General features: G+C 40.2%; 1 protein-coding gene across 1 annotated transcript in view; it reads left to right on the top strand.

Moving 5' to 3' along the window:
* XRRA1 (X-ray radiation resistance associated 1) overlaps positions 1-25,747 on the top strand; it is a 102,569-nt gene that overhangs the window by 22,807 nt on the left and 54,015 nt on the right. The window contains exons 6-8 of the mRNA XM_007448101.1: positions 2,991-3,124; positions 17,416-17,544; positions 18,419-18,636. Of these exons, the coding sequence (XP_007448163.1) occupies positions 2,991-3,124; positions 17,416-17,544; positions 18,419-18,636 (481 nt within the window). The remainder of the gene's footprint in view (positions 1-2,990; positions 3,125-17,415; positions 17,545-18,418; positions 18,637-25,747) is intronic.

The following is a 25,747-nucleotide window of genomic DNA, read 5'->3' as shown; positions in this document are numbered from 1 at the left end:
GAAGGAAAGCAGTTGTAGACAGTATGTAAGCAAAGGGACAGGGCTGGGTTCCCATAAAACTTTATGATGCTGAAATTTGAATTTTACATAATTTTCATACAATGTTATTCTTTTTGTGCTTTTTTCCTAACCATTTAAAAATGTACAAAGCATTCTTAGCTCACAGGCCATATAAAACAGGCAGCAGGTTGGATTTGGCTTACAGGCCTTTGTTTGCCAATTTCTGAGCTAGAACACTGATGGAACAACCCAGTGTGGTTGGAATGGAGTGAGACACCATAGAGTGTGGCAATAGATGAGCCTGGTGAGGTAACAGAAGAGAGACTGTAGAGAGCCTTAGAGGGACTTTGAATCTTATCCTATGGATAACGGGTCCATTGAAGGATTTGGAACTGAGGAGTAATAGGGTCTGAACTGTATTTTAGAAAAACCACTGTGGCATGGCTGCTGTATAAAGAATGGATTGGAAGAAACAAGTATGAGAGATATTAAGGAGGTAGAATCCATTGCTGACTGTCCACATATGTGTATGAAGGAGAGAATGATCCCCATCTTTATCTGTTTATCCAAGCCAGCTTTCCAGGTCTTCATCCTTGAAGGCTTCTCTCTCTGCCCCTGCCAAGTGGGATCACCCATTTGTGTGAACTCTCAAAACTTGGAATTCACTCTCGGCAGCATGAACTCGGCATTCCTTTGGTGCTGGGCATCTTTCATGGCCTGTGCAGTCCTATCAAGCCCTTTGTATACCATGGATTCTAGTCATACCCAAACCATTTGCAGTTCTCAGAATAAGCAAGGCTGCCTCCTGACTTCTATACATGCCACCTGCTGTGCTGAGGGAGTAAAATCTAACATTTCCTGGTTCTGGTCAGCCTCCGGAGGGGATGTGTTAAAGGAATGTTGTTTATAGGCAACATTCCTTTAGTGATTAACTTGTGATAGAGTACAAAGGTTCTTCCCTATTACAGAGGGAGAGGGGAGGGAGCAGACTTGTATGTAATGCTTTATTTGGAAATAAAGTCTTTTTGCCCTTAACAATTTGGTGAATACCGACTAGTCTCTGAGGACAGCTTAAGCATCACCTGCTCCGTGAAGCCCGTCTGGACCCCCTGGTAGAACTCAAACATCTATCCCAGCAGCATTGCTACTTAACAGGCACATATATGTATCTAGCTGCCCAACTAGGCTGTGAGCTCACACAGGGCAGGGACTGGTTCAAAGTAAGCCTTCAGTATAGGGGCCTTGAACGAAGGGATTGTGATGACCATGACAGCCAACATTAAGCATTTATGGTGCACTAGGCTTCATGCTAAAGGCTTTACCTACATAATTCCTCATAAAAATCTATTATTATTTCCACTTTATAGATAAGGAAACTTGGTTAAGTATTGATAATTTGCCCAAGGTCACACAATTAGCCAGGACTTAAACCCAGGTCTACAGAGCCTGTCAATTAAGTACTAAAGTGGAGTACCAAACCCAGTCCTCCTCCAGCAATGACCTGCAGTCAGTTGTGTATGTGTGACTGACTGTATTTCACTGAAGTGGCGGACCAGAAACCTTGTCCCTGCACCAGTGGGATAAGATGCAGAAACTGGCCCCATTCAGTAGGCGTCTATGGGTGTGTGTTGGTGGAGGTATTACCGAGTACTGCTTGCCACACAGCAAGCCAATAAATTGAGAGATAAGGTGTTAGGGCAAGGAATAGCGACTTTATTTGGAAAGCCAGCAGACCAAGAAGATGGTGGTCTAGTGTCCCAAAGAACCATCTTGCCTGAGTTAGAATTCAGGCTTCTTTTATACTAAAAGAGGAGGGAGTAAAATCTAACATTTCCTGGTTCTGGTCAGCCTCCGGAGGGGATGTGTTAATTTCTTCCTTCCTGCAGTCATTCACAGGTGGGCCTGGTCAGGATGTTTCCTGTGAGATAAAGGTATTTTAGCTTAATGCTCATTACCTGGGAGGCGGGGTTCCCAGAGATGGGCCATTATGTATAATTTAAGCTTATAGGCAACATTCCTTTAGTGATTAACTTGTGATAGAGTACAAAGGTTCTTCCCTGTTACAGAGGGAGAGGGGAGGGAGCAGACTTGTATGTAAGAGCTAAAGTGAGTGTCCAGAGAGGCTCTTCTAGAAGAGGGAGACCAGAGACTGGGGTGCTATAATTTATCACAGTTGCCTTTGTCTTTGCAGAGAGAAACTCAGTTTCCTGACTGGTCTCCTAACTCAAGTCAACTATCTCATGAATCTAGATGGCTAGTTAGAAAGTGCTTTATGATGAGGTGTCAGTTTGGGTCATTGTCCTAATAAGCCAGTTCATTTCAGCTGTTTTTTTAATGTGCATCTACTATGTGCCAGGTACTATGCTAGATTATAAGGATACGTCAATACAGTGACAAGGTGCTTCACCTCAGAGAGTTTATAGCCTAGTCCACCACTGTGTGCCAGCACCTGCTCAGCACATCCATGTACCAGTACCCTATTCCTCAGGCTTATGTCCAGTTTTCACAGTTACCTGGCTGACTGTGAGCAGTAACCTCAGAACAGTCTAGATAAAGCACTCAAAGTCAGAGGAGGGAGAAATTCCATCTAGCTGGGGAATTAAGAAAGGTTTTATAAGGAGGCAGCTTTTGAGCTGGCCTTTTAGGACTTGGTTTCAAATGCATGGAGAAAGGGCATTCTTGAGTGAAAAGCTCAAGCAAAGATCTCTACATGGGGTGTGGCAAGGAATGGGGAGCAGTCACTTTGGCCAGCACCATGGGGTAAACAAAGGCTAGCAGTATGGGGGCTGAGGCTGGCAAATAGGTTGGACATAGTAGAATGACTCTAGTAGACCTTGAAAGTTAATCCTGAGAGTCAGGAGGGTTTTAGCCTGTGGGCGATGGGCCCTCCTGGAAGGTTAAAAAAAAAAAATCCAGCTCCCACCTCATGTATGAGCATCATTGTCACAAGTAGTGCTTCTGTTTCCCCATCTTATATCTTTGTGCCATAGTTCCTGGACCTTTCCTTCAACAGCCTCGCTGCGGAGGCCATCTGTGATCTGGGGCTTCTGCCACACCTCCGTGTCCTGCTCCTCACGGGCAATGGGCTCACCTCCCTGCCACCCAATTTGGCTGTCGCAGAGCGGTAAGTTCTACATCCCGGATTCTGTCCCATGTGTTTCCCTCCTGAGCCCTTGTCTGGGTACATGTGTCCAAAGAAATAGTCCAAAGCAGCTCAAAAGGTCTGTAAGGACAGGCTGTGAGTGCTCAAAGCAGGTAGAATGCCACCTACTGAAGCTCCCAGAAAAGGCACTGGTGGGAACAGAGCCCCAAAGGTTCGGGAGGCCTCACCTGGGTGTCCTACACTCCTCTGTGCTATTAGGAGAGACGCCGGTGTCAGGAGAGTCACTTTCCCTCCCTCTGATTGGTCACTGGTAAGTTGTGGCTATTGCTCTTGCCAGACTGTTCCCCTTCAGGAACCCTCTAAATAAGATTTGCATATTCCCATTCTGCACATTTGCTGAGCCATGCCTTCTGGCCAGAATGTACTGGTCCTTCCTCGCTTAATAATAGCAATGAGTCTGTCATACAGAGTGAAGTAAGTCAGAAAGAGAAAAACAAATACCGTATGCTAACACATATATATGGAATCTAAAAAATAAAAAAGTGGTTCTGAGGGGGAAGGGTAAGCTGGGATGAAGAGAGAGAGTGGCATGGACATATATAACAAAATATAAAATACGAAATATAAAATAGATAGCTAGTGGGAAGCAGCCACATAGCACAGGGAGATCAGCTCAGTGCTTTGTGTCCACCTAGAGAGGTGGGGTAGGGAGGCGGGGGAGGGAGACGCAATAGTGAGGGGATATGGGGATGTATGTATATGCATAGCTGATTCACTTTGTTATACAGCAGAAACTAACACAACATTGTAAAGCAATTATACTTCAGTAAAGATGTAAAAAAAAACAAAAACAAATAAGATATAAGGATGTAATGTACAGCACAGAGAAAATAGCCAATATTGTATAATAACTTTATGTGGAGTATAATTTATAAAAATATCAAATCACTATGTTGTACACCTGAAACTAATACAATATTGTAACTATACTTAACTAAAAATTTAAATTTAAAAAAAATAATGATACGTGTGTAATGCTTACTATGTGTCAGACAACACTCTTCTGTCACACTAAACATATACAAACTCATTTAATCCTCACAACCCTATGAGGTAAGTGCCCTATTATTATCCCCATTTTATAGATGAGGAAATTGAGGCACAGATAGGTTACATAACTCAACCAGAGTTACAAAGCTAATAAGTGGTAGAATCTGAACCAAGTCCGTCCGACTCCAGAGACCCTGCTTACGACCATTACATTTTCTTCTTATGTAGATTCTGTACATATTCCGAGGGCTATCTCAGACCGTCCTGTTTTCCCTATGAGAAGCCTTCCCATATTAACCATTTGTAAGTGTACAGTTCAGTGACATTAAGTACATTCACATTGTTGTGCAACCATCACCATCATCCTGCTCCAAAAGTCTGTTCATCTTGCAAAAATTCCATCAACTTTGACTGATGGACATGACCCTTTTAAGAAGAACACCAGAGAAACAAGAAGAACTACAGTCCTGCAGCCTGTGGAACAAAAACCACATTTACAGAAAGATAGACAAGATGAAAAGGCAGAGGGCTATGTACCAGATGAAGGAACAAGATGAAACCCCAGAAAAACAACTAAATGAAGTGGCGATAGGGAACCTTCCAGAAAAAGAATTCAGAATAATGATAGTGAAGATGATCCAGGACCTCGGAAAAAGAATGGGGGTGAAGATTGAGAAGATGCAAGAAATGTTTAACAAAGACCTAGAAGAATTAAAGAACAAACAGAGATAAACAATACAATAACTGAAATGAAAACTACACTAGAAGGAATCAATAGCAGAATAACTGAGGCAGAAGAACGGATAAGTGACCTGGAAGACAGAATGGTGGAATTCACTGCTGCAGAACAGAATAAAGAAAAAAGAATGAAAAGAAATGAAGACAGCCCAAGAGACCTCTGGGACAACATTAAACACAACAACATTCGTATTATAGGGGTCCCAGAAGGAGAAGAGAGAGAGAAAGGACCCAAGAAAATATTTGAAGAGATTATAGTCAAAAACTTCCCTACCATGGGAAAGTAAATAGCCACCCAAGTCCAGGAAGCACAGCAAGTTCCATACAGGATAAACCCAAGGAGAAACATGCCAAGACACATAGTAATCAAATTAGCAAAAATTAAATACAAAGAAAAATTATTGAAAGCAGCAAGGGAAAAATGACAACATACAAGGGAACTCCCCTAAAGTTAACAGCTGATTTCTCAGCAGAAACTCTACAAGCTACAAGGGAGTGCATGATATACTTAAAGTGATGAAAGGGAGGAACCTACAACCAAGATTACTCTACCCAGCAAGGATCTCATTTAGATTCGATGGAGAAATCAAAAGCTTTACAGACAAGCAAAAGCTAAGAGAATTCAGCACCGCCAAACCAGCTCTACAACAAATGCTAAAGGAACTTCTCTAAGTGGGAAACACAAGAGAAGAAAAGGACCTACAAAAACAAACCCAGAACAATTAAGAAAATGGTCATAGGAACATACATATCGATAATTACCTTAAACATAAATGGATTAAATGCTCCAACCAAAAGACACAGGCTTGCTGAATGGATACAAAAACAAGACCCATATATATGCTGTCTACAAAAGACCCACTTCAGACCTAGGGACACATACAAACTAAAAGTGAGGGGATGGAAAAAGATATTCCATGCAAATGGAAATCAAAAGAAAGTTGGAGTAGCAATACTCATATCAGATAAAATAGACTTTAAATTAAAGAATGTTACAAGAGACAAGGAAGGACACTACATAATGATCAAGGGATCAATCCAAGAAGATATAACAATTATAAATACATATGTTCCCAACATAGGAGCATCTCAATACATAAGGCAACTGCTAACAGCTATAAAAGAGGAAATCAACAGTAACACGATAATAGTGGGGGACTTTAACACCTCACTTACACCAATGGACGGATCATCCAAAATGAAAATAAATAAGGAAACAAAAGCTTTAAATGACACAGTAGACCAGATAGATTTAATTGATATTTATAGGACATTCCATCCAAAAACAGCAGATTACACTTTCTTCTCAAGTGCGCACAGAACATTCTCCAGGATAGATCACATCTTGGGTCACAAATCAAGCCTTAGTAAATTTAAGAAAATTGAAGTCATATCAAGCATCTTTTCTGACCACAACGCTATGAGACTGAAATGAATTACAGGGGGAAACAAGGTAAAAAACACAAACACCTGGAGGCCAAACAATATATTACTACATAACCAAGAGATCACTGAAGAAATCAAAGAGGAAATCAAAAAATAGAGACAAATGACAATGAAAACATGATGATCCAAAACCTATGGGATGCAGCAAAAGCAGTTCTAAGAGGGAAGTTTATAGCTATACAAGCCTACCTCAAGAAACAAGAAAAATCTCAAATAAACAATCTAACCTTACACCTAAAGGAACTAGAAGAAGAAGAACAGACAAAACCCAAAGTTAGCAGAAGGAAAGAAATCATAAAGATCAGAGCAGAAATAAATGAAATAGAAACAAAGAAAATAATAGCAAAGATCAATAAAACTAAAAGCTTGTTCTTTGAGAAGATAAACAAAATTGATTAACCATTAGCCAAACTCATCAAGAAAAAGAGGGAGAGGACTCAAATCAATAAAATTAGAAATGAAAGAGAAGTTACAACAGACACGGCAGAAATACAAAGCATCCTAAGAGACTACTACAAGCAACTCTATGCCAACAAAATGGACAACCTGGAAGAAATGGACAACTTCTTAGAAAGGTATAATCTTCTAAGACTGAATGAGGAAGAAATAGGAAATATGAACAGACCAGTCACAAGTAATGAAATTGAAACTGTGATTAAAAATCTTCCAACGAACAAAAGTCCAGGACCAGATGGCTTCACAGGTGAATTCTATCAAACATTTAGAGAAGAGCTAACACCCATCCTTCTCAAACTCTTCCAAGAAATTGCAGAGGAAGGAACACTCCCAAACTCATTCTATGAGGCCATGATCACCCTGATACCAAAACCAGACAAAGAGACTACAAAAATAGAAAATTACAGACCAATATCTCTGATGAATATAGATGCAAAAATCCTCAACAAAATACTAGCAAACAGAATCAAACAACACATTAAAAGGATCATACACTGTGATCAAGTGGGATTTATCCCAGGGATGCAAGGATTCTTCAATATACGAAAATCAATCAATGTGATACACCATATTAAGAAATTGAAGAATAAAAACCATATGAGCATCTTAATAGATGCAGAAAAAGCTTTTGACATAATTCAACACTCTCCAGAAAGTGGGCAGAGAGGGATAAGAACTCTCCAGAAAGTGGGCATAGAGGGAACCTACCTCAACATAATAAAGGCCATATACGACAAACCCACAGCAAACATCATTCTCAGTGTTGAAAAACTGAAAGCATTTCCTCTAAGATCAGGAACAAGACAAGGATGTCCACTCTCACCACTATTATTCAACATAGTTTTGGAAGTCCTAGCCACGGCAATCAGAGAAGAAAAAGAAATAAAAGGAATACAAATTGGAAAAGAAGTAAAACTGTCAGTGTTTGCAGATGACACGATACTATACATAGAGAATCCTAAACATGCCGCCAGAAAACTACTAGAGCTAATCAATGAATTTGGTAAAGTTGCAGGATACAAAATTAATGGACAGAAATCTCTTGCATTCCTATACACTAATGATGAGCAATCTGAAAGAGATATTAAGGAAACACTCCCATTTACCATTGCAACAAAAAGAATAAAATACCTAGGAATAAACCTACCTAAGGAGACAAAAGACCTGTTTGCAGAAAACTATAAGACACTGCTGAAAGAAATTAAAGATGATAAAAAAAAAAAAGAACACCAGATAATTCCCTGGATTCCAAACATATTCCTTTTTGCCCTCAAGGTATAGCAGCTGTCATACCTATTGTTGATAGTCAATATCAGTCACCTAGCCAATATAATAAACCCCTGTTTTCCTGCGTGTTGATTCCGTGGAATGGGGAGCCCAAGTGGCCAGCAGTGAACTTAAATTCCAGTTAAGTGGAACTATTCTTGTGTCCCCTGTAAAAGTATTCCTCCCTAGGAAACTAAAACCTCTAACTCAAGAGCTCAAAGCCGCAGGAATTACAAGCTGCAAGTGGATTGTTGTGTATAATTATAAGAGGAACTGCTTTCATTTTCATTCATTCATTCCTAGGCCCTTATGATCTGGTTGTGAGAAAAACAGCATCAGTCTTGGTTGCTAGTTTGTGTGACACTCCATCCTGTAAGTCCACACCCAAACCTCACAGTGGGTAGTTTGCTAGCTAGTGCAATAAGTAAGTTGTCAAAAGACTATCTTGACATTCTATTAGGTCAGCTACTTCTGCGTGATGGAGTATATGGTAAAAAATTAAACTCCATGTCTGTGAGCCCATTATTGTGCTTCTTTGCCATGAATTGTGTTCCATGGTTAGAAGCAATGTTATATGCGCTACCAGAATAATGAATAAGACATTCTTGAAGTCCACAGATTGTGATGCTGGCAGAACATTGTGGTTAGGGATGGAAAATCCATATCTTAAATACATATTTATTTCAGTGAGAAAAAAATCACTGCCCTTTTTATGAAGGTAGGTGTGCACTGTAGTCATCCTCCTACTGGGTGACTGGCTAATCCTCCCAGAAATGGTGCCATGTTAGGGGCTCAGCATTGGCCTCTGCAGGTGCTCGGCAGGGGTGGTAGGCAGATGTGCTTTGTTGAGGGTGAGTGTGTAGCCTCCTTCCCTGCTGCCAAGGCCATTTTGCAAGCACCAGGGTATCCAACTGACATTCATGGAATGGGTCATCTCGTCCACCTGATCACTGAGAGTCTCCTCTGCAGTGGAAGTCTTTGGGAGCATTCACATGGGATAGAAATAGTCCTTACACATCCTTTTCATCCTGAGAGGTCTGTTCACATGATTTCCCCTTAGACCTCCCTCTCAGCAGTTTTACATTATTTTTTCCAAACCTTGACTCTTCAGCTAAACCACTGCCCATGAATGAGCATAGACCTGTATTTCTGGCTATCTCGCCAACCAAGGAAAATGAACAATCAGATGTATTGCTCTAGGTTTTACATATTAGGAGGATTTCTCCTCCCCTGTCTTTCAGAGCCACCTTTGTATGGAGTTATAATCCTGCAACAGTCTGGTTTTGGTTAGTATCAGCATATCATGCAAAATCATTTATAAACCTAGCTGCAGATTTTTCTCCTACACCCAGTGGTCATAGGACGTTTGTTATGGGTTGATGGAGAAGTAACAGTACAGCAGGAGTAGGGATCACAGGAATCTAAGCAATATTAGTTCATGCAACTTTTCCAGGTTTGCTTGAACCTGATCTCCAATGTTGCTTTCATTTGATGAGGGAGTTCTGCACATTCAGTTCATGTTGAACAGCTCAGGAGGCATGGTCGCCTTGGTGTCCCATGGTCAGGTGTTCAGTCTCTACCAACATGCAGTAGTAAGCCAGAAACTGTTTTTCATAAGGAAAATAGTTGTCTGTAGAATAGAGCATAGCTTTGCTCAAAAATGTTTCTGTGAGCAACCATTAATTTATCATCCAAACCAAGACATAGTTGAGGGGGAAAAGTACCACTATTAATTATTTGGGGATAACAGGTGAAAACTCAGACTGTCCTTGAAAACCAGGATGTATGGTAACCCTATCTATGCAGCCTTAGACATGTACAGCACAGCTGGACCTACCGAGTAATAACACCCAATACCCTTGGCCAAAGACATAATGCCCAAAAAGCAGCTTGCATGGCATTTGGACTTGTTGCAGAGCCTTGCCTTGCTCTGGATCCCACACAAAACTGGCAGCCTCAGTAAATGGAGCAGAATAGCACAAATGTTTTATGCATAGCTGCCCAAATCAGAAAAGGCCAACAAAGCTTTGTGCCTTTTTCTTAGTAGCAGGTGGTGAAAGGTGTCTTTCACATTGGAGGTCTATTCCAACATGCTCCAGATACCTGGACATCAAGGAAATTAATCAAGGTGTCAGTTCCTTGAATTTTTACAAGGTTTTCCTCCATCCTGTGGCACACTCCATACTGAGGCATCTGAGGTATTTGAATTTCCTGCCCATCAGCTCCAATCAACATGGTGTTCTGTGGAATACCCAAATAATCAAGATCCCTGTGCAGTAGATTATAATAGGGCTAAAGAGTTGATGTAGCCCCCAGAGAAGAGGACAAAGGTATACTGCTGTCCCTGTCAGGCGAAAGCATATGGCTTCTGGTAGTTCTTGTTCATTGATAAAGGGAAAGAAACATGTGGCATGTCCTTAGCTGTATCACAAGTGCTAGGGGCTGTGTTGATGTGCTACAGTAAGAAGAGTCTACATATGGAACAGCAGCTGAAATTGGAATCACCACTTGATTGAGTTGATAGTAATCTACAGTAATTACTGAAGATCCGTCTTCTGCATAAGCCAAATAAACAAGTTAAACAGGGATGTCATAGGACTCATTATCCTTATCCCCTTCCAGTGTTTAGTGTTTACAGTAATCTCTGCAATTACCTCAGGGTTGTGGAATTATTTTTGGTTTACTGTTTTGGAAGCAAACTTTCTAGGGCTTCAATTTGGCCCCTCCTATTATAATAGCCCTTGCTTTTTTGGTCAGTAAAAAAAGTGTGGTTATTCTGTCAGTTGCTTAGTATGTCTGTTTATTCATTCAGGAACTGGGGATATAACCACACAGTAGGTTTGTGACTTCACTGGGTCCATTCACAGGCTAAATTTCCATTCTCCCATCAGAGCTTCACAATTCCCCACTTTGCATGGTGGGCCACCCATGCCTTTCATATCCCCAGACATTAACACCAATTTGTAGATATTTTCTAGTAACTAGTAATTCTTGAAAGCATTGTTCATTAGAACTTTCTGTAATGTTGGAAATGTTCTATATCTGCATTGTCCAGTATGGTAGCCACTAGTCATATTGAGCACTTGAAATGTGGTTAGTGTGACTGAGGAGCTGAATATTTCATTTTATTAAGTTTAATTAGTTTTAATTTAAATGTAAATAGTCAGGAACTGAATGAGAGAACATGACTCTCCCTTTGGGCAACTCAAAACACTTTTTTTTCTCACCAGATCTAGAGTTTTTGGTTATATAGATCACCAATAATTCCAAATCGTCTTAATTCATTTACAGAAGTTGAAGTTGTTTGAAGCTAGTCTTCAATCCCTGCAAGGAACACACTGTTTCTAGTTCACACTTCCTCCTAGGATTTAGTCCTCCACTGCCCTAACTTAAAACAGGGGCAGTTTATTAGGGCTCCCTTTCTGTGGCACACCCTGGACTCCAATTTTTGGCCTCCTGGGCTAACAAGGTTGTCAGCATCTCTGCTCAGCTTCTTAACCTCTCACCCACTTCTGTAGTTAGCAGGGAGCCGTAGGGGAAAAGTGGCCCCAAATGGTACATGAATCCCTTTGGGTTTCCTCCTTCTTCTAAATCTTGGTCCCCCAACTTTTCACAGCTTGTTAGTTCCCAGATGTCTTAAAGAAGATTATTTTTAATGTATATATTTTGTCTGGATTTTAGAATTTATACTTAGGGGAGAGTTGCCTCATGTTATTTAGTCTGCAGGACCCAAAGCTTTTCCATTTATTTTGGCCAGGTGCCTAGGTGCCTGGTATGGGACCATTTTAAAATAAACTAAACTAGTTGGATATTTTAGGAAACACTCTGACAATCCAAATTTGGGCTAGAGTTTTCAAGAGAACCAGCCTGCCCTCGCCCCTCCCCTGCTCTGTTCACTCCAAGGCAGTTTTCCCCTGGTTGTGGGATGAGGGGAATGGGTTTAGTTCTGGTTCACTGTCTCCTGAGGGTACCTCTCTTTAGGATCCCAGATTCATGTGGGGCATCTCCAATTACATGCCTGCCTTTGTATAAGATCAGCAGATATCCTTAAGGCAAAAGTGGCTTCTTGTGCTCAGTTTCTGTCTCTGGAGTTTTAGATTTTGGCACATTACTTCCTTACTATCTTTGCATCTCTTACATGGTTTTATTTATTTATTTTTAAAATTTTTATTGGAGTATAGTTGATTTACAATGTTGTGTTAGTTTCAGGTATACCTCAAAGTGAATCAGTTATATGTATACACATACCCCCTCTTTTTTAGATTCTTTCCCCATATAGGTCATTACAGAGTATTGAGTAGAGTTCCCTGTGCCATACAGTAGGTCCTTATTAGTTATCTATTTTACACATAGTAGTGTGTATATGTCAAGCCCAGTCTCCCAATTTATCCCTCCCCCCTCCTTTCCCCCTTGGTAACCATAAGTTTATTTCTCCATCTGTGACTCTGCTTCTGTTTTGTAAATAAGTTTATTTGTACTCTTCTTTTAGATTCCACATATAAGTGATATCATATGACATTTGTCTTTCTCTGACGTACTTCACTCAGTATGGCAATCTCTAGGCCTATCCATGTTGCTGCAAATGGCATTATTTTGTTCTTTTCTATAGCTGAGTAATATTCCACTGTATATATGTACCACATCTTCTTTATCCATTTATCTGTCGATGGATATTTAGGTTTCTTCCATGTCCTGGCTGTTGTAAATAGTGCTGCAGTGAACATTGGGGTGCATGTATCTTTCCAAAGTATGGTTTTTCTCTGGATATATGCCCAAGAGCAGGATTACTGGATCATATGGTAGCTCTAAATGATGGGTCTTTTTTCTTTTTATACTTTATTCATCATTCTAGTTGTTTTCAAGCGGAAAGTCTTATTACATAAAGTAAGGCAAGTCTCCACCACTCTGCACTTCCTAGTTCTTTACATATAAGAAAAGGAGAATAAATGTACTCCTTACATCAGAGTATCAACTGAAATAATTATGCTTTGAAAGTGATGAGACTCCAGACAACTACTATTGTCATTTCCTCCCTGCACATTTGTCCACACTCAGTATGCTCTTTGGATTCCGCTTTTCTGCCAATCTCTTAAATCTTGGTGGTCCCCCATTGTCTGCTCTCAACCCACCGTTTTTCTTAATCCTTACAGTCTTTCTTAGTGGTCTCATCCCTTTCCAAGTCTTAGTTATTTCTCTACTTCACTTCTGTCTTCTGAGCTATATGCCCATGTATCCTGCTTATCATACCAAACTCATCAGACACACGCCCATGCCAACATCTCCTCCTGCGTCCCTGTCCTCGGTGGTGGGCACTGCTCTTCATCTGCTGTGCAGTTGTGCAGGCTAGAAACACGGTCAGCAGCCTGAATTCTTTCCTTCCTCACCTTGCACATCCATTCAGTCACCAGATTCTGTGAATTGTACTTCCTAAATTTTTCTTAAACTTGCCCTTTTCTGTTACCCTCCTGTTTGGTCTCAGTCTCCAGTTTCTCACCTCCTAGTCCATCCTCCTCACCATCAGCCAGAATGATGTTTCTAAAATGCACATCTGATTCTATCACCGCCCTGCTTAAAGTCCTTCAGCAGCTTCCCAACATTCTAAACTCCATTAACATTGATTACAAGGCTTTTCACGACTTGACTCTGCCTACTTCTCCATCCTCTGTTCTCCTTTTTTCCATTTCACAACATACCTCATCTACTCTGAACTATTTATATCTCCATTTCCGGGTAGATCATGGTCTGTCTGGGTGAGTTAGGGGAATCATATTTGACCTACTCCATCTTTAGACTGCTCTCTTACTTGTTTTGACTGACAGCTGATACTTTGCCTCTCCCATTAGACCTATTCCCTTTCCCCCTTGGACCTCAAGAGTCGGCTCTCAGGCTTGACCAGCATGGAGCAGAGGGGCATTGTGACCTCCTTTTTTCTCATCACTGTATTCCGAATAATGCCACTTGAAAGAGCACTAGCTTCTAGCAGCCACATCGTAAGTCCTTTCTTACACAAGCAAGCTGTTAAGCCATGTCTCCCACATCCTATGTTTGCATGGTGGGTTTTCTGTATCTTATCACAGAAGCTGAACTGAATTTGAACAAACATTAGTGTTTGCTAAATTTCGTCTTGTTTGCTATAGTCCTTGGTCTAGTCTGTTGAACAATAATTTTAGCCTAATCCAAAGTCTTAAAATGTAAAGTAAAAGAAATCCTTTTCCATCATATAGATAGAGGGAGGAACTGACTAGGCCCAGAGATGCTTGACACGAACTAGAAATCACACAGCAAGCAAAGCAGCAGCACCACCAGAACCAGAGCCCAGGGCCTCTGATCCCCACTCCTATGCTTTTAAATGGGACACAAGTTTCCATTCCTGAATGGGAATCCAACCACTGGGGCATACTTCTACCTGCTGAAAAAATTACATTAAAGCTGTCAGATTTTAGGGGCTTCCCTGGTGGCTCAGTGGTTGAAAGTCCGCCTGCCGATGCAGGGGACACGGGTTTGTGCCCCGGTCTGGGAAGATCCCACATGCTGCGGAGTGGCTGGGCCCGTGAGCCATGGCCGCTGAGCCTGTGCGTCCGGAGCCTGTGCTCCGCAACGGGAGAGGCCACAACAGTGAGAGGCCCGCATACCGCAAAAAAAAAAAAAAAAAAAGCTATCAGATTTTAAATCGTATCAATTCCTTTTGCCAAGAGAAGGTATAATAAAAATAGCACTACTCTGAACAGCTGGAAACCTCCGTTTCTCCATTACTGACAGACGCCTGCCACTTCAAAAAGCTCTTCTCCCAAAACTGCCACAGGAAGGGCTCACTGAGGGATTCTGATGCTTTCCTGTGAAGCTTTGCATCTTGTCTTCCTCACCTACCTATTGATGGCCCCCCTATTTTAAGACATCTATTTTAGAGACAGAATGAAACTTCTCTATGTTATAATTAGAGTTGAATTTTAAAAAGGTTTGTTTCAGGGCTTGTTGAATTTTAAAAAGGTTTGTTTCAGGGCTTAAGAGGAATTTTTTGAAGGCTTATTTCTTAGCTGTTTCATATTCCACTGGAGTAAAATAAAGATTGGCCAGTTATTTATAAATCAACAGAGCTTCTGGGCACCGTCCCGTAATTGCTTTCAGGTAGATTAAAACTTCAGTGTATGAAAGTTGGTCCTTTCAGGAAGAGGAAAAGTCATCCATGACCCGGAAAAGTACCGTGAACTAAAGGCTTCTTTCATTCTCTGTTGAATTTCTCTGGTCTTTGGACTTCAAGCCTCTTCCCCAACACCTTGCCAGGGCTCTTTCGGAAACCATATCTGACCTGTGCCTTTTTTTTAGTCAGAACTATCATGGTTATAATCTACAGAAATCCATCAATATTAGAGTAACAAAAAAGGAGGAATTTACCCTAAGAACAACGGGGTATCCAACAGCCATGCCTTAGGGACATACTGAATGTAGGTCCTGAGCATTGTGGAAGAGCCCAGAAGTTCTGTCTCTCATCTTTCACATATGCTCGTCTCTGTGACTTGCTCCATTTGTCTTTACAGGTGAGCACCTGTCTCTCTCTGGGCCACACAGAGCTCCTAAAAATATTACAGCTCCAGCCACAAAGCAATGATTTTTCTCCGGTTCCTCTCCCTCTCTCTCAGTTATTAAGAACATGGCAAACTCCCTCTCCATTCTTTTTGGTTTTTTTCGGCCACGCCATGCAGCTTATGGGATTTTAGTTTCCCAACCAGAGATCAAACCCAGGCCCTCAGCAGTGAGAGCATGGAGTCTTAACCCTTACCCGCTGGACTGCCAGAGAATTCCCTCCCTCTCCATTCTTCATGGTTTAGCTTAAACACTGCCTTCCCTGAGTCCTCCCCACCAGGCTGGGTGACTCCCATCACGCTTCTTGCCTGCCTCTGCTGTGGCATTAGTCTCACTGTGTGCTGTGCATCCACCTCCTCCACGAGACTCTAATAAGCACCTTGAGAGGGGGATGTGTTCTTTTTCTCTTTGTATTCCCAGTCCCTGGCTCCACAAATACGTGTTGAAGAAATTCATGAGTGTGAATGAATGAATGAATGACCACACGGCTGGCTATATGCTGTCTTGAAATTCATCTTTGAAATATTCCTGCCTTTAGGTGTACTCTTACAGTCCTTTTGGACTTTTGAACTCATTGCCTACCTTTGTCAAGTTCTCCCCAGCCCAGCCAACAGCTACCGTTCCACTTTCCCACCCTTTAATCCACAGAGAGCTTGAAGATGTGATGTGAGAGGCGGGTGCTGTTGTGGAAAGGGCCTGGGGTTTGGAGTTGAGTTTGAGCTCTACCACTTTCTGGCTGTGAGATTTTGGGCAAGGGACTCTGAGTTTGAATTTCTTCATCTGAAAAGGAGGTGGATAGCACCAGTCCTTCTCAATGCTATTCTAAGATGACATGTATAAAACAGCTAACAATTCCAGGAATGCAGTAGGCTCAGAAGAAAGGCTTCTTTCCTGTCCTCTTATTGTAGGCACATCTGTGATTTACATATGTGTATGTGTGTTTTGTGACTGGATATCCCTATGTGTTTTCGTGTATACAGAGGATGGAGTTGGAGGGAGGAATGAAAACACGACGTGAGTCATCTGCCTTTCATGTGCTTAAAAATAAATACCTAGGCCTCATCCACCTGGGGACACAAATGAGGTCACATTGGTGGTAGTACCACCATCAATGATGCCACCACTTCCTGCCCCACCTGTGTGATTCAGGACCTCAGCCTGTTAAATCCCACTCTCAAGTGTTTCTGGGAATCCTCAGAGAGTTTGAATTTAAGAAAAGACTTCCCAGTTCCATACTGATGTGTGCACTTTACCAAGTCACTTTAGAGGAGAGCCTCACTGTGGTTAGGGATGGTGCCATTCATCCATCGTACCTTAACCCACTTAATCTCTGCCAAGGGCATTGTCTCCTGGTACTTCCATAGTTACCACTTCTTGGGGTGACACAGCATATTTGGGAGTCTGCCGTGACCCAAAATTGTGTAGTGTTGTTCCTACAGAATGCTTCCCCTAACTCTGTCACCCTGGTGTTTTCCATGAACATTACTAGTGCCCCTCCATCCTGCTGCAAACTGGTCTCACTGAGTCCATCAGTGAATATGTGCAACCTTTCTCCATACAAAAGATTGTATGTGTGAGTGGGGTTTGGGGAAGGGGGTCAGTTGAAGAGGGAATTACACCTTTTGGTCCCTCACTGTGGAGACCACTCTTGGGCAGTAGAGTAGTTCCCAAGCTGGTTAGTCCTCTTGATTGATTTCCTATCCTCCATTTCTTCCTGGGAGTGGTAGAGCTTGTCCCCTGCCCTTGTTCATTACCCAAGGTCTTTGTACCCACAGGGAGGCATGTGTAACATCACTGACCAGCAAAAGGTACATCCTGAGGTTCCCGGCACTAGAGACACTGATGCTGGATGACAACAAACTCTCCAACCCCAATTGCTTTGCCAGCCTGGCCGGGCTCAGGAGGTAAAGCTACAAGCCTCTCTCTGCAGGGCCCTCTATAACCCCCAGCCTTTCTCACACCTTGAGTGCTGCTCTGGAAGCCAAAATGCCTGGGTTTAAATCCCAGCTCCATCATTTATCTCTGCTGTGTGGCCATGAGTAAGTCATCTCCCCTCTGAGCTTTAGCTCAAGCCAAAAAGTGAGGCATCAGTAAAGATATTTCTGATCATGTGACTGGATTAGAAGCAGTAAAGAGAAAGGAGGGTAGGAGGAGATAAGGGATCCTGACCCTAACAGGGGAGCCAAAAAAAAAAAAAAAAATTAATCAATGGAATGTATTCCCAGCACCTAAAATAGTGCCTGGCACATAGTAAGGGCTCAGTAAATACCTGTTGAATAAACTCACTCTCTTGCCAAAAAAAAAAAAAAAAAAAAGAATCAGATTCAGAAAGGTAAGTTAAACTCTGAGCTCTACCTGTAGTTGGCCCTCTGTATCTGGGTTTTGCGTCCACAGATTCAACCAACATAGAACCCACAGATATGGAGGGCTGACTATATTTGGTTAAAGTAATGAAATGCTGGCATTTAAATGCTTAAGTTTTAGATCCCTGGAAAATTTACTTTGGATTCAAATACCATTTACTGAACACTACTTTGTGGCAGCATTTACATATTGTCTCATTTAATCTTCACAAGACCCTTGAAAGGTTAATAAATACTATCCCCATTTTAGAGATAGGGACATTGAGGCCCAGAGAGGGTAAGTCACTGGCTCAAGGTCACCCAAGAGGAGTAACTGTAGAAGCGTTATTCCATGTTCTTTCCCTAAAGTTGCTTGGTCAGTGTCCCTGAGGTATCATTACTGCTGTGATTCTGTATTCACTTTCCTTAATTAAAGACTGAAGAAGTTAAGCCTGGACCAAAACAAGATTTTCCAGATCCCGTACCTACAGCAGGTTCAGCTCCGAGATGGGTCTGGAGACTGGGTTGGAGGCAGGGGGAGTCCCAGGAAAGAGCCCCAATCCATGCTGCAGCCCAAGTCGTGGATATTTGAGGCCTCGGATGACCAACCGGATTATACTGTACTGCCCATGAAAAAGGATGTTGACCGGACAGGTTAGTGATACCACTTGTTGCAGATGCTAGCCCCATGGTGTGATAAGCTTCCAAGAGTTTATTCTGAGAGTCTGTGGCTCCCTGGGGAGCTGCTGCTTTTCAACTGCTGAGCCAGGGGAGATCGCAGTCCTACGTGAACTATTTCTATAACTTCCTAACTGGTTCTGTCAGTCAAGATGCTTTTACAACCCAGTTACAAGTGGATTTTTTCCTTTTTATCTCAAATAACGAGAAACTGAGAAGTAAGGCTTTCCAGAGATGGTTAATTCTGGGGGGCATTGATATTCTCAAGGGGCTCAGGCTCTTTCCATCCTCTCCTCTCCATCCTTGGCCTGCTTGCTTGTCCTTCTTGCTTGTTCTTTTAGGCTGGTTCCCATTGAGGTCTCAAGGTTGCTACCACAGTTCCAAGAATCACATCCAGATGGCAACATTTGGAGGCAGAAAATGAAAGAAACGTTACCTTTATTATAAACCAAAATTCCTTTAATGCATGAGTGTATTTGTGGATTACATATTCTGCTCCACTGATCTAATTCTCTATTACTGTGCCAATACCACACAGTTTTTCCTTAACATTTATTTTAAATTGAGGAATAATGAGTAAAATACAGAAATCTTGTGCAGAGCTTGAGTTTTTACATATATATACTCTTTTAACTATCACTCATATTACAATATAGAACGTTTTCAACCTCCCAATCAGTATCTCCTCTAAGAATAACCACTGTTCTGACTTCTGTCAACACAGATGAGTTTCGCCTGATTTGAAATTCATGTATCACTCAACGTTAAATCTGTGGGATTCATTCATGTTGTTGCCTATGTCAGTGGTTCACTCTTTTTTTTCTCTTATTTATTCCATTTATACCACAATTTATTTACACTTTTTACTGTTGATAGACATTTTGGTTATTTCTATTTGGGAGCTATTATGGATAAAGCTCCTGTGAACATTTTTTTACACATCTTTTGGTGGACATAAGCACTTGCTTCTGTTGGGTATATACCCAGGAGTGGAATTGCTGAGCCTCAGAGTGTAAAAGTTTGTTTAGCATTAGTGGATACTGCCAAATACTTTTCCAGTGGGGTTGTAGCAATTGTCAATCCCATATTAATGTAAGAGATTTCCAGTTATTCCATATCTTCACAAATACTTGGTACCATCAGTCTTCTTTTTACTCGTTTTGGTAGATAGGTAGTGATATCTCATTGTGGTTTTGATTTGCATTTCTCAAGTGACTAATGATGTTGAGTACCTTTTTATATGTTTATTGGTCACTTTGATATCCTCTTTTGGAAGTGCTTATTTGCCTCTTGCCTGTATTTAAATTGGATTGTGTATCCTTTTTGTTGTTGTTGTTGATTTGAGTCCTTTATGTATCCTGGATACAAGGTCCTGGTAGATCCATATTATCACAAAAATCTTTTCTCAGTCTGTGACTTGCTTTTTCATATTACTGGTGAATTTTGGTGAACAGAAGTTCTTAATTTTAATGAAATCCAATTCATCAATCTTTATAGTTAGTGCTTTCTATTTCCTGATCAAGACTTTTTTGCATGTCTCAAGCCATGAAGATATTTTTCTATATTTCCTTCTAGAAGCTTGATTATTTTAGTTTTTACATTTGGTCTATGATCTATCTAGAATTAATTTTTGTATATAGTGTGAGGTAGAGTCAGAGTTAACTCTTATATGGATATCTGATTGACCCAGCACCATTTGTTGAAAAGACTATATAATCTTCCCCACTGAGTTGTTGGGGAGGCATTGTGGTAAGGTGGGTGACAGTGTATGTATCTAAACGACTGTAGCTTTGTAACAAATTTTGACAACTGATGGTGAAATTCTACAGCTGTGATGTTATTCTTCAAAATTGCTACAGGTATTGTAAGACCTTTGCATACAAACAGTATGCAAATTCTATGCAAATTTTAGAATCAGCTTATCAACTTCCAAACAAAATCCTGCTAGGATTTTGATTGGAATTGAATTGAACCTACAGACCAATTTGGAGAGAATTGCCTCATTAAAATAATATATCCTACCATTTTTTAGATCTTTTAAAATTCTTCTCAACAATGCTTTGTAGGCTTCAATGGCAAGGTTATGCATATCTTTCATTAGATTTATTCCTAGGTATTTGGTCTTCTTTATGCTATCATCAATGGTATTGCTTTTTTATATTTCATTTCCAATATTGAACATGTATCCAGTAACCTTTCTAAATTCATTTATCACTTTTAGTCATTTGCAGGTTCTTTCGGATTACCTATGTTCACGATCATAACGTTTACAGATAATGACCATTTCATTTATTCTCTACCAATCTTATGCCTCTTATGCCTTTTTATTTCTTTATTTCACTGGCTAAGACTTCTAGTACGATGTTGAGAGAAGTGGTGATAGTGGACATCCTTGTGTTGTTCCCAACCTCAGGGGGAAACTGTTCAATATTTCAAAATTATGAGTTAGCTATAGATATTTTTGTAAATGCCTTTTATCAGATTAAAGAAATTTCTTTGTTTTCCTAGTTTGCTGACAGTTTTTATTATGCATGGGTATTGAATTTTGTCAAATGCTTTTTCTGCATCTATTGAGACAATCATGTGATTTTTCTTTAATCTATTAATACTGTTCATTACATTGATTTTGTTTGAAGTTCAGTTAATATCTGTCACCATACCTAGTTACAAAAAAATTTTTTTCATGTAATGAGAACTTTAAAGATCCACTCTCCTAGCTACTTTCAAATACACAATACAGTATTGTTAACTATAGTCACCGCACTATATTCATTACATTCCCATATATAACTGGGAATTTGTACCTTTTCACCCCCTTCACCCATTTCGCCCACCCCCCACCCCCTGCCTCAGGCAGCCACCAGTCTGTTCTTTATATCCATGAGCTCAATTTTTTTGTTTTGGTTTGGGTTGGTTTTTGTGTTTTTCTTTAGATTCCACATTTAAGGGAGATCATATGGTATTTATCTTTTTCTGTCTGGCTTATTTCACTTTACATAATGCCTTCAGGGCCTAACCATGTTGTTGCAAATGGCAAGGTATCATTCTTTTTTACGGCTGAATAATTTACATATGTGTGTGTGTACATATATATAAAATCACATTTTCCTTATCCATTCGTCCATCGATGGACATTTAGGTTGTTTCTGTGTCTTGGCTATTGTAAATGATGCTGCAATGAACATAAGGGTGCATTTTATTTTCTTTGGGTAAATACCCAGAAGTGGAACTTCTGGATCATATTGTAGTTCTGTTTTCAGTTTTTTTGATGAACCTCCATACTGTTTTCCATAATAGCTGCACCAATTTACATTCCCACCAACAGTGCACAACAGTTCCCTTTTCTCCACATCCTCGCCAACACTTGTTATTTCTTTTCTTTTTGATACAGCCATTCTGACAGATGTGAGGTAATATCTCATTGTGGTTTTGATTTGCTTCTCCTTGATGATTAGTGATGTTGAGCATATTTTCATGTACCTGTAGGCCATTTGCATGTCTTCTTTGGAAAGATGCCTATTCATATCCTCTTGATTGTTTGTTTTTTTGCTATTGAGTTTTCTGAGTTTTTTAAAAATATATTTTTGGATAGTAACCCTTTGTCCAGATACAGAATTTAAAAATATGTTCTCCCATTCAGTAGGTTGTCTTTTCATTTTGTTGATGGTTCCCTTTGCTGTGCAAAAGCTTTTTAGTTTGATATAATCCCACCTGTTTATTTTATATCAATTTTTGAATGTTGAACCAGACTTGCATTCCCAGGATAAACCCCACTTGGTCATGATTTAACTTGCTGATTGATATTTTGTCAAGGATTTTAAAATCTATGTTCAGGAGATATGTGGGTATATTATTTTCTTTTGTTATAATGTTCTTGTCAGGATTTACAGTCAAAGTTATGTTTGCCTCATAAAATGCATTTGGAGAAATATTCACTATTTTTCTGTTGCTTGGGAAAGTTTGTATAAGATTGAGATTATATCTTCCTTAAATTTTGGAAGAATTCACCATGAAGCCATCTGAGCCTGGGCTTTCCTTTGTGGGAAGAGGTTGGAATTATTAAAATTCAGAAGCTTGGAAGAGAAGCCCTTTAGAGCTTGGCTGCTGGTGTCTCTAAGCTCAGAGGGGCCTCATGGAGCTGAGACCCCAAATCTCTGCAAGGAGGAGACTGACTGGCTGGTGCTGGTATCCCTGAAGCTAGTTTATAAAGGTTGGAAAACTGCAAACTGGATTCAGCTGCTGCTGGGGAGAGACTTGCTGAAGCTGGGATGAAGTGACATTACTCCAGCGGCATTCATATCACAAGCAGTTGGGAAACCCATGGGAAGCAGACTGGTGGAAGCAAGCCTCTTCTTCCTCTTCCAGCTTTGCAGTCTTCCTCTAGCCCCAACCCCTATTGTCAGAGTCTAACAGGAAAGCAACTGGCAAAGCAGAAAAATGATTTTCAGAACCCCAGCTCCAACATCCCAAAGCAGAATAGAGAAGGGTGGGTTTGGAAGTAAAAAATAATAGCTTAATAATTGGCACAATTATGTTATTCAGATTTTCCCCAAGATTGTTTTTGTGTCTACTTGGTTTGTTAACTTTGGAAACAGGTATATTAAAGTCTCTTACCACTATTGTGGGTTTGTCAGTATCTCCTATGTTTCTGGCGCTTTTTATTAAATTGGTTCAGTTCCATTATGAGGATCATGACTATTACCTAATACACTGTATCTTTTAATCACTGTAAAATACTCCACCTTATCTTAATACTTTTGGCCTCAGCCTGGGCCTCCATTTTCTTTGATATGAACACTTATTTTGTAATATCTTAAAAACAATATAACCCTCCTATTTTCCCCAATATTGGTCTTTTTCTTTTAATAGAAGAATTTAGCTCACATTGTGATTATTGATGTTTTGATTTATTTCTATCATCAGTAGTGTATATATATATTTTTTAAATGTTTAATATATATTCTTTTTTTCCATTTTTAAATTAAAATATAGTGATTTACAATATTGTATTAGTTTCAGGTGTACATCAGAGTGGATTCAGTTATACATATATATGTATATATCTATATTCTTTTTTCCTGATTCTTTTCCATTTTAGTTTATTACAAGATAGTGAAAATAGTTCCCTGTGCTATACAGTAAATTCTTGTTGTTTATCTACTTTATATATAGTGGTATACATATGTTAATCCCATACTCCCAATTATGCCTCTCCCTTCTTCCCCTTTGGTAGCCATGAGTTTGTTTTCTATATCTTTGAGTCTGTTTCTGTTTTGTAAATAAGTTCATTTATACTATTTTTTAGGTTCCACATATAAGTGATAGCATATATTTGTCTTTCTCTGTCTGACTTACTTCACTTAGTATAATCTGTAGGTCCATGCGTGTTGTTGCAAATGGCATTATTTCATTCTTTTATATGGCTGAGTAGTATTCTATTTGTATGTATCACATCTTCTTTATCCATTCATCTGTTTATGGACACTTAGGTTGCTTCCATGTCATGGCTATTGTAAATAGTGCTGCTATGAACATTGAGGGTGCATGTTTCACTTTGAATTAGAGTTTTCATCTTTTCTGGATATATGCCCAAGAGCGGGATTGCTGTATCATATGGTGACTCCATTTTTAGTTTTTTAAGGAACCTCCATACTGTTTTCCATAGTGGCTGCACCAATTTACATTCCCACCAACAGTGTACAAGGATTCCCTTTTCTCCACACCTGCTCCAGCACTTATTATTTGTAGACTTTTAGATGATGGCCCCTCTGATTGGTGTGAGGTGATACCTCATTGTAGTTTTGATTTGCATTTCTCTAACAATTAGAAATGTTGAACATCTTTTCATTTGCCTGTTGGCCATCTGTATGTCTTGAATGGAGAATGTCTATTTACGTCTTCTGCCCATTTTTTTGATTGGGTTGTTTATTTTTTGTTATTGAGTTGTATGAGCTGTTTGTATATTGTGGATATTAACCCATTGTCAGTTGCTTCATTTGCAAGTATTTTCTCCCATTCTGTAGGTTGTTTTTTTGTTTTTTTTATTTTGTTTTTTGTTTTTCGGTATGTGGGCCTCACACCGCTGCGGCCTCTCCCACTGCGGAGCACAGGCCCCGGATGCGCAGGCCCAGCGGCCATGGCCCACGGGCCCAGCCACTCCGCGGCACCCGGGACCCCCCGGACTGGGGCACGAACCCGTGCCCCCTACATCGGCAGGCGGACCCCCAACCACTGCGCCACCAGGGAAGCCCTTTTTGTTTTGTTTTATGGTTTCCTTTGCTGTGCAAAAGCTTGCAGTTTGATTAGGTCCCATTTGTTTATTTTTGCTTTTATTTCTATTGCCTTGGAAGACTGACCTAAGAAAACATTGCTATGATTTATGTCAGAGAATGTTTTGCCTATGTTCTCTTCTAGGAGTTTTATGGTGTCATGTCTTATATTTAAGTCTTTAAGTCATTTTAAGTTTATTTTTGTGTATAGTGTGAGGGAGTGTTCTAAGTTCATTGCTTTACATGTGGCTGTCCAGCTTTCCCAACACCATTTGCCAAAGAGACTTCCTTTTCTCTATTGTATGTTCTTGCCTCCTTTGTCAAAGATTAATTGACCATAGGTGTGTGGGTTTATTTCTGGGCTCTCTATTCTGTTCCATTGATTTATATGTCTGTTTTTGTGCTGATGCCATGCTGTTTTGATTACTGTAGCTTTGTAGTATTGTGTGAAGTCTGGGAGCCTTATTCCTCCAACTTTGTTCTTTTTTCCTCAGGATTGCTGTGGCAACTTTCGGTCTTTTATGGTTCTATATAAATTTTAAGATTATTGTTCTAGTTCTGTAAAATATGTCATGGGTAACTTGATAGGGATCGCATTAAACTGTAGATTGCTTTGGATAGTATGGCCATTTTAACAACATTCATTCTTCCCATCCAAGAGCATGGTATATCTTTCCATTTCTTTAAATCAGCTTCATTTCCTTCATCAGTGTTTTATAGTTCTCAGCATATAAGTCTTTCATCTCCTTGGTCATGTTTATTCCTAAATATTTTATTCTTTTTGATGTGATTTTAAAAGGGATCTTTTTTTACTTTCT

Source organism: Lipotes vexillifer, unplaced genomic scaffold, assembly GCF_000442215.2.
Source record: "Lipotes vexillifer unplaced genomic scaffold, Lipotes_vexillifer_v1.1 scaffold640, whole genome shotgun sequence".
Classification (NCBI taxonomy): domain Eukaryota; kingdom Metazoa; phylum Chordata; class Mammalia; order Artiodactyla; family Lipotidae; genus Lipotes; species Lipotes vexillifer.
Note: the sequence above shows the minus strand (reverse complement) of the source record. Positions and strands in the feature narration are given on the sequence as shown.